Below are 9,520 nucleotides of genomic sequence, written 5' to 3'. Positions count from 1 at the left end.
TGAAAAGTGAGTGTCACTCGGTATGATTTAAGATTTTTAGCGGTACCCCATCCATATATGTAAAGTAAAAAGTTATGGTGGAATAAATAACCTGACATACATACATACATACCTGCCTGCCATACCTGTACATGAACCCTGAAAACATTACACTTTTTTTTGGGCAGTAATGAATATGTTTCTATAAACCGACCCATGAGTACGACTAATGAGCAGTCTTGGGAGAAAACACAAACTGTCAGCGATATTTTGCTACTATGTTATATCTTAAACAATTAATTATGATTCGTTAACCTTATTATTATAACTTATGAAAATATTGTTACAATTATGCGATTCTAAGCCGTATGGACAAAAATAAACAGAGATATTTTTTTTGTTTTACTAATCTTCCGCTTGTTAAAAATGGATTGATCAGAAAAAATAAACGTATTAAAATGTATTTAATTCATAATTTCATCGTTAAAAATCACTCGAGATTATTTTGACTTATAGGCATATTTTGACTTTGAGTTGTCCACTATCTTATGTTTACATCATTTTTCAATACCGTATCAATCTTATCTCGTCTCCATCATATTTAGGTTACGAATTACAGTAAAGTACGCAAATAATTTTAAATTATGATTGTATGTCAGATGATAAGCAGTTAAGCTCGTTACTATTGACTATAATGACGTGTTATATCAACATACCTGTAAAATTAATTAAGCAAAATTGTACGTATATAAAAACCTCTGTACATAATTTATGCAAATATGTTTTCATTTCAGAACTTCTCACAAAGTTCAAGTGATTCTATATGGCTTCGCAGAAATACTGAAGTTATGTGTTTTCTCTTCTCAATTATGTTCAATCCAAATTATGTGTTCTACTTCTAAAAGCAATTCAAGTTCCTCAGTACGAATCATATTCGAATCGGTCTCTCCAATCCAAGAGATACAAATTCTCACTATTCTTTCTTAATTTTTAAAGATTCACGTCTTTGAAATTCCTACGAGCACCAACATTATATTTTAAATACGTTTTTATAATATTTTGCATATTGTACCCACATAATATATGCGATCTACCAAATATGGTTTTTTTGTTTAGTTAACTAAATATAACCTTATAACAAAAATAACAACAGTAAAGTGTTTAATTCTAAAATCGAAATGAGAAAGTTATTTAATTAAAACTTTAAATAGTTTATAAACCATACCAACTTTTAAAATGAAAATCCCTTAATATATTCGGAAAATCTCTAATAGGTTTTTATAAATAGTCAAATTTCCAAACTAACAGTAGCAAAGGTCATGATGAAATGTGTGCAAGTCTCTTTGATCCGACTTAACTATTCCTATAAGTTAAAACAGAGTCGTCTAAACATTTTTATAACAACTCCATTTTATTAACTTCACCTATTAAAATTTATATAATTTCAGTACATTTTTATGTCATAGGAGGAAGGGCAAATGGGCCACCTGATGTAGAGTGGTCACCACCGTCTATAGACTATAGAAATATTAATCATTTCTTACATCGCCAATGCGCCACCAACCTTAGGAACGAAGATGTTATGTCCCTTGTGGCTGTAGTTTCACTGGCTCACTCATCCTTCAAACCGGAACGCGACAATACTAAGTATTGCTGTTTAGCTGTAAAATATTTGATGAGTGGATGATACCTACCCAGACGGGCTTACAAAGCCCTCTAACATCAAGTTAATTAAATAAACACTTGTTTTTAAAAAAACATTTCTTTAATATCATAACTAATTAAATAACTAACTAACTAACATAACTAATTAAATATTTTGCATTTAAACGTTAGTTTGATTCAATTAATGTATGTGGTTTTTCTATTAAAAATCAATAAACAACAACTAACATTGTATTAAGTTTCAAACATAGTACTATTTTTCACCTTTGTATAGCTATTTGCAAAAGTATCGTTTATATCCGCAACAAAATCGACTACTTTCATAGATACAGTGATAAACATCATACATAAACACGAGAACTAAAGATAAACTTATAGCACCAAGTTGTCGCGAACCCAAAGTCAACAAATCCTTCTTGAGGTGTTTCGTTTCTTTGATATAAACCTGCAAATCATTTAAAATGTATCAATGAATACATTCAAAGCTCGTGTTAATAAATATGAAGTATTTGTTGATTTCCATAAAGGTTATTCATATTTAATTGTTTTTTTTTATTACATATATTAAACTTATGAAAAAGTAACTTCATTTTAATTGAGTACTATTGAGTTTCTTGCCAGTTCTTCTCGGTAGTATATTCGAAATCCGTGGAAAGTTTAAAAGCTTTAAATTTTATTGACCTATAAATTACTAGTTAGACTATAAATTAAAAATAAAGTACATTTTAAAATTTAATTTGATATAAAATCAATAATTGAAAAGGAATAAAATATTACTACTGTCTTATTTCAAATAAGCTGTTTATATTAAATTTATAAAGCAAAAATATTATTAAAATAGCTATTGGGACGGCTCAGTGGATAGAACACGTGGATTTAAAGTTCGCCAAATGATTTTTTCTTGTGCTGAATTATTATGATTCATTGGTGAGAATATGTCTCACTAGGTAATAACGACAGTACCGAAATGTCTATGGGATCGTCCTAATGTCTTTGATTATCTGATAGTACGCCAGAAGGCTGTGTAAGTAGGGTCCATAGCGGATACTCTTACAATAATAAATACGTAGGTATATAAAGTATCAAGAGACATATGAAACTAAACAATTATAATACATTTGTCTCGTGATCGGCGGTGATAAAAAATATCTTAAGGAAACCTATACATGCGCCTCTGCCAGAAAATGACGATATTTTCTTTTCGGCAACAAGCAAGCATTCTAAGGGTCCGTTCACACAGACCGGCTCGGAGAGCATCGGCCTGCTTTTTTCTTTTCACACAGACCGGGTCGTATACGCTTGGAATTGGCCGGAGCGGAGCCGCCAACTATTTCACATCGACCGGCTGGAAGAGATCTGAAAGCGGGTGCGAGCGAGAAAGAGCACGCAAGCGGAGCCGGTCGGCTCCTTTTATTACTTCACACGAAGCGCGTTCAGGCATTTTTAATGACAAAAAAGGTGCAAATGCAAAAATAAACTTTACTACAATCACTCAAAACACTGTTTCCAACGTGATAAAAATCTGCTCTCCTCTCCGAGCCGGTCTGTGTGAACGGACCCTTATGGAATGAATAAAGTCCATATCCTTCTTTTTAACTGAAAATATTTAAAAAAACAGACGGTTAAATAAATTCTTTTGGAAAATGCATTATGCAAATCCATCGTTTATTTTCTTAAAAAAAAAATATTTACACTTCAGATAATATAATTACGGATATGAATGTTCTTAAAATTGCTGATATCAGTGCTCTTATAATGACTAATAAAATAAAGATGCGAGTAAAATTGTAGTTGTATTACTCATTTTAGCATAGATATCTTTATCTACCCATATTAGCATTAAATGATAGGAAGCATCTTAGTCACTCGTAAATATGACTATATTTGGCCGACGCCCGATAGCGATACTAATTCATAGATTTATTTTTTACAAACTTTTAGCACATTTTGGAGCATTAAGTAATAGTACTGGGAGCAAGGTCTTGTCTTGATTCAATAAGCTGTTTTATGTTAAATAAATATGAAATGTAGTGAAAAGCAACTCTGTTTTCGAATTTTTATTAATAAAATTTTACTTGCGTGTTTAGGTTCGGCAGGAGTTAGGTATAAAAAAGTAGCCTTGAGGTTCAAACCTGCTTCATACCAAATTTTATCAAATTCAGTGGTTTAGCCATGAAGCGTAACAGACAGAGTTATTTACGCATTTATAATATTTAAATATAGATTATACTTAAACTGCTATAGACAATAATCATATAAAATCTGACGTTATGGTAAAAAAAAATCGTTTTATCAGATTTGAAGTCTCTAAGGCCGCAGTTTGAGTGCAGCTGACTTAGATAGTCCAGGTTTTCGCCAACGTTTGAAATAACGGCGAGTATACTCCATTCACTCCGATTGCGTTGAAACTTCTTACAGTTGATGTTGTTTATATACATGACGGTTACAGGCGTATTACCGGTACCTTACAAAAGGTAACCCGCTGGTCTTATTGTATATTTATTTTCCAACCTTTATATATTATAGCCTTTTAAATATTCTTAAAATTATTTTTAGCAATATTTTTAGCTACAAACTAATGATATCAACGATACAAAATATAATACATAATATATTTCTTACGTGACATCGCTGCGCATAATAAAATTGTGTACTTATTTGCTCGACCTTTACGTTGGTAGGTACTTTAAGGAAAATCTTCAGACTCACAAAGTCACGAAGGAAATTCTATTAAAGTCTAATTTAATAATGAGTAAATGTATGAGTTATTCGCGAGACGAGTGTGTGGAAATTCAGTAATTTTCTTTTTGTATTAAATCTCAAAGAATGTCATATTATTTTCGATGCGCCTATATCACGTTATGAATGTTATCAAAGTTACGCGAATAACTCATCATAAAAAATAAATTTAATTTCTATTTATTTTAATTTCATTCATATTTAATTTAGTTACAATTGCCGAAGAACAAAATGTACTTTACCTAATGTAAAAAATGGGAGAGGCCTTTGTCCAGCAGTTGGTTTATTCCTTTCGATAAACCAAAATTTTGTATTTATGAAAATAACAATCTATTTTATTTTGTTTGTGTTTATAACTGTATGTTTCTGTAACTCTTTTGGTGTGCAATAAAACACATTTTATTTTATTCTATTTTACATCTTTATCTCACATTTAAAAGATGTACCGTGTACGGTGTAAGTTACCACGCCTCGGTACAACCACGACAAAATCGCTACTTTTAGCCTTTGCTTACTTAAGCAACTTAAGATTTAAAAAAAACAAGCATACTCAATCTGAAATCACTATTTATTCAATATAATATTCGTAAGAATGAGGTGCGAATAATCAGGTAAAACCATGCATGCGAGAATGGCTTATCTTATCAATAATATGATTATTGGAACTAAAGTAAACCACGATAAATACTTAGATATGCGCTATATTGAATAATTTTACGTGGAAGGTTTTGTCTGTTCGTTATTTTACGGATTCACAGACACTTTAATATTTGAATGGCTTTTTTTTCTTTTTCATTAAAACTAAAAACATCAAGTTGTTTTCATGTGAATCGGACTAACAAATGCGTATGAACAAAATAAAAAATTTGGATCGACTAACTCACATATTAATGATAATACTACTTTTCATTTAAAAAATAAATTCACTAATTATACAAACTCGAATTCAGTTTTTCAAATGCTTGCTTTAATAACATAATTATGTAATTCTTATAATTGGGAACGTGTCAGAATGTGGCAGTAATTGTTAGAATAAGGGACGATTCGAATCGAATCGCGCCGCAGAGCATTTCACACGTGATAAACAAAATTTAGCCGTATACCCTAAATATAAAAGCCATATTTGCACGAAATGCGCACACTAAAAAACGCCCGCATGTAGCGGCATACGATTGAAGACGATGGTGTACCTAAATCCAAATTTGGATTTTAAATATTGTTTACACTTTAATTTCCTTTACATGTAAAATTAGCTGCGGCGCGATTCGCTGCGGCGCATTTGATATGAATCGTCACTAAGGGAGCGCTAAGAGGGCACCAATTGACACCTTGTAAACAAAGATTTTGACCTTTATATGGGACAAAATTATCATCTATATATTTAACATATATGATATTATTTAAAACCTATCGCAATTAATTACATTTATGACTAGTCAAATATGTTTAAGTCAATAACAACACTATTTTTTTAAACAGATATTTGTGATTGATTTTTTTTTTATTTCTAAGTAAAGAAAAAAAAATACTGAGGACAATTTTACGTCTTACACAATATTTCCTTTACATTATACATTACAATGAAAACAAGAATTTATACTAAATGTAATACTTTTACTAAACTACTTACATGTTAAATTTTGAACATTCCTTCAGGTCGTAATTACAAAACATTATTACTCAATCAACATTGTCTTTTTAGCTTGTGTTTTATAGAGATCATTTTCAAAATACCATTAAAAACTTTTATCTATGAAAACTTGTAAAAATCGAATGTTTTATTACTTACATAGCAACAACATATTGAATAGTTAACGTTTCCAAGCTATCACAATCTAAAATTTTGTTCTTTCAACACATTATATTTTAAAATAATATAGTAGAAACAAAGCCATGACAACAGCATCGCCCGGATATATAATAGTTTTTACTTCCAAACTGTTTTCCCGTAGCTGTGCTAGACGTAAATTTATAATGATTAATTTTAATTAAAATTTAATATTAATGCTTGATGCACACATGAGAATACAACTGACAACAAATATTCGTAGGTTACTCTTAGTGAAAAAGGTTGTGCATAATATTTATATTTTTGTACTTTAACAGTTTGCTAGTGAACATAGAAACTGACATTTTCCTTATGTTTTATTAATATAATATTTAATTTTTCCTTTTGTTTTATTCATGAGAACTTATAAATCATTCAATTTACAAACAAAAAAAAATACAGACACATACAAAATTATGAAGATTTATATTATAACTGAATTTATACATAAAACCTTTTACACTAACAATAACTATTTATTTTGAAAAAAAATAAATTCAATTTGAATTACCATACCTAAAACATACCTGTTTATTTTTAATGTTTTAATAACGAGTACAACAATTACAATAAAGTAATAAGATAAAAGAGGAGCTCAGAAGTATTTGTTAATTCTTTAAACTAATAAAATCTCAACATCCCCGGTCTACATAAATTTAGTTGTATATTTAAGTACATTGTGTAGAACAAAACAATGGACATATTACTTACAAATATTTTAATCATTTTAAGTATTTTAATAAATCTTAATGTGTGCCCGTTTAAATATGGTATATAATAAATATTCATACAAACAATACACAATAATTCTTACATTACTCTCCACTAACAGTCTATTGTAGCTATTGGTATTTACCACATATTTGTGCCGCCTTATATTTTAGTATTTCCTCATAATAACATGCATTTGTATACTTGAATTTAAAACAAATATTATTCTGTCAGAATACTAATTTAAAATAATACTAAAACACACAACAATAACAACTGTATCTACTAAAAAAATATGTTGTTTACAAAAATACAAAATATATTGTTAGTTTAAAAAAAAAAACACTTTATTTTTAATCAAAAATAATACAGACTAAAAATAAATAACAAATTTAATTATGTTATGAAAATTGACAAAAGTAAAACTTACTTCTTAATCAAAATTTTAAGTCTTTGGTAATATAGGATAAGTGACTAAATACTTGTTCATGTGTAAAAACTTATAATCATTGATATAAATAAAATAAAAAACAAAAAATTATATCGACATGCATTGATCTTTAAGCATTATATCAAACAAACCTTAAGTTATTTGTGCTATGTATTTATATAACTGCATAAAACCAACAGTCAATTACTATAAGAATCATACTGTAACTGGTATCTTTACCTCTTTATTTACAATATAAAATTTGTGCTTTTTACCCAACACACCCCATATGACAGCAATATTCTCTATGACTATATTGAACGGAATTGTAGCTAATGCTCCTCCAACAAACAAAAAGAATTTAAGAGGACCGAATCTATGAATTGGAAATGATTTGATAACACCAAATATATACATGTAAATATTTACTGCTCCTATAAAACCACATATAAGGTCTAATAAGTGTGGACATGGTATAGGACAAAAAGCTGCAAGTAAAATATTACTAGTTGATAAAGGCAATGTCACCCATGAGTAACATGATATTGCTAAGAAAATCTTATTAATTAAAGGTATTTCTTGAGAATGAACAACTAATAGTATACCTTGAATCCACCTCTTTCTTTGTTGCATAAAATCCCATAAAGTAAAAGGAGATTTTTCCCACATTTCACCTTCAACGAAATTGAATGAATATCCTTCCACATAAGCTTTCATTGCAAAGTAACAGTCTTCTGCGACAGAACCATCAAGACCATTATCAAACGACACTTTCTTTTCAGCACAGACCTAAAATAATTTGTTTTTTGATTAACACATTGTACACATCTATATTTTCATACTAAATTTATACTGTTTTATACCTAATCATATGGAAAATTAAAGTTTCATACTTTTTAAACAAATTTTTACTTACTTGAGTAACAACATATGAGCCTTTCCAACTGAAAAGAGGTTTGTGAAATAAATAGAATTGAAATCTCAGTTTTCCCATATCATCAGCAACCCGGAAACTGTCAGCGAGTGTTGTTAACCAATTAACAATATGCTCATTAGCATAAGTAATCAAACCTTGGCCAAACTGATGTTGACCGTCTAGCACAAAGTTTAAAATGCCACGAACAGAATTGTCTGTCAAAAGAGTTTCTTCATCTAAATGAACAATCCAGTCAGTCTCTGCTAATATATTAACGTTATCTTCCAAACAATATTGAAGTGCTCTAGACTTAAACAATGCGCCTGTTTTAGTTTTGTATTCAGAAGGCACAACAACTTCTCTGACTCTTCTGTGTTTAGGCAAGTTTAAAGCTTTGTCAGTCACAACTTCAATCATAAAGTTCTCCATACCAACATCTAAACACATATTCATATTTCTGGATACATTGTCCCTTACAAGCTTAGGGAAATCCCCTCTAGTCACAACCCTTATACAAATGAAAGGAGCAAGCAGAGGAGATCCTTTTAATTTAATTTTTCCTGGGAATGCATTAAATAATGTTAATCCTCCAAAATTACATAAAACTTGAGGTATTGTTAGAAATGTAAGGAGTCTCAAAGTATACAAAATAATGGCTCCATAAATGCCATAGGCTTCCCAAGGATCGATATATGGCTTCTCTTTGTTGTCTAAATTGATAGCACCAGCAAATACCAAAAAGAAGAATATAAATGATATAAATAGTGTGCAATGAAGTAAATGTTGTACTCTTCCCCTAAGCATTCTGAAACAAAGTAGTAATTTAATCAATAATAGCCTTAGTAAATATTTAAGATAACTCGATTACATTATCTAAAAAATACGTAACTAGGTTTTTTAGAAATAATATTCATAATCAATATATGAAATAGGCCTAACAAATAGTATGTACTTTCAAAGTTTTGCGTAGTGTTTAAAATAAACACATGATTTATTAATCGTACATATATATAAAATATTTTTAAATCATTCCATTTATATATAAAAAATTTAACAAATATTACCTTACAATATTCTCGTTGAATTAAAATAATTATCACAGTCGCTGGGAACAATGAATGCTAATAAATAACACAATATTTTAAAGAATGTAGTATACACTAAAAAAAAGATATTGTATATACATTTATTACAACTAACAATTTAATTTAATAACGTAAATGTAAGTGAACACCCACTGACTGACATTCAA

At 29.4% G+C, this 9,520-nt stretch overlaps 1 protein-coding gene across 2 annotated transcripts; it reads right to left on the bottom strand.

The window, feature by feature from the left end:
* Positions 1–6,575: 6,575 nt before the first annotated feature.
* Positions 6,576–9,520, bottom strand: LOC126768258 (beta-1,4-mannosyltransferase egh). 2 transcript variants are annotated; one of them, XM_050486272.1, is made up of 4 exons: positions 9,469–9,516; positions 9,333–9,373; positions 8,269–9,073; positions 6,576–8,141 (listed from the first exon to the last, which is right to left on the bottom strand). In XM_050486272.1, the coding sequence occupies exons 3-4, from the start codon at positions 9,070–9,072 to the stop codon at positions 7,569–7,571; spliced, it is 1,377 nt and encodes a 458-aa protein (XP_050342229.1). In that variant the 5' UTR covers position 9,073; positions 9,333–9,373; positions 9,469–9,516; the 3' UTR covers positions 6,576–7,568. The 2 variants fall into 2 exon arrangements, with proteins under 2 accessions (XP_050342229.1, XP_050342227.1); XM_050486270.1 differs by having other exon boundaries at positions 9,333–9,520.

The sequence above is a fragment of the Nymphalis io genome, chromosome 4 (genome assembly GCF_905147045.1).
Source record: "Nymphalis io chromosome 4, ilAglIoxx1.1, whole genome shotgun sequence".
NCBI classification, from domain to species: domain Eukaryota; kingdom Metazoa; phylum Arthropoda; class Insecta; order Lepidoptera; family Nymphalidae; genus Nymphalis; species Nymphalis io.
The sequence above is the reverse complement of the archived record's forward strand: the minus strand, read 5'-3'. Positions and strand labels throughout refer to the sequence as shown.

What these genes read in the sequence shown, in the direction of transcription:
- LOC126768258 (XM_050486270.1), bottom strand. Translation starts at nt 9,072, where the DNA reads ATGCTTAGGGGAAGAGTACAACATTTACTTCATTGCACACTATTTATA. An exon ending in GCTCATATGTTGTTACTCAA is followed by an intron (nt 8,142 to 8,268) that starts GTAAGTAAAAAT and finishes AAATTATTTTAG; the next exon opens with GTCTGTGCTGAAAAGAAAGT.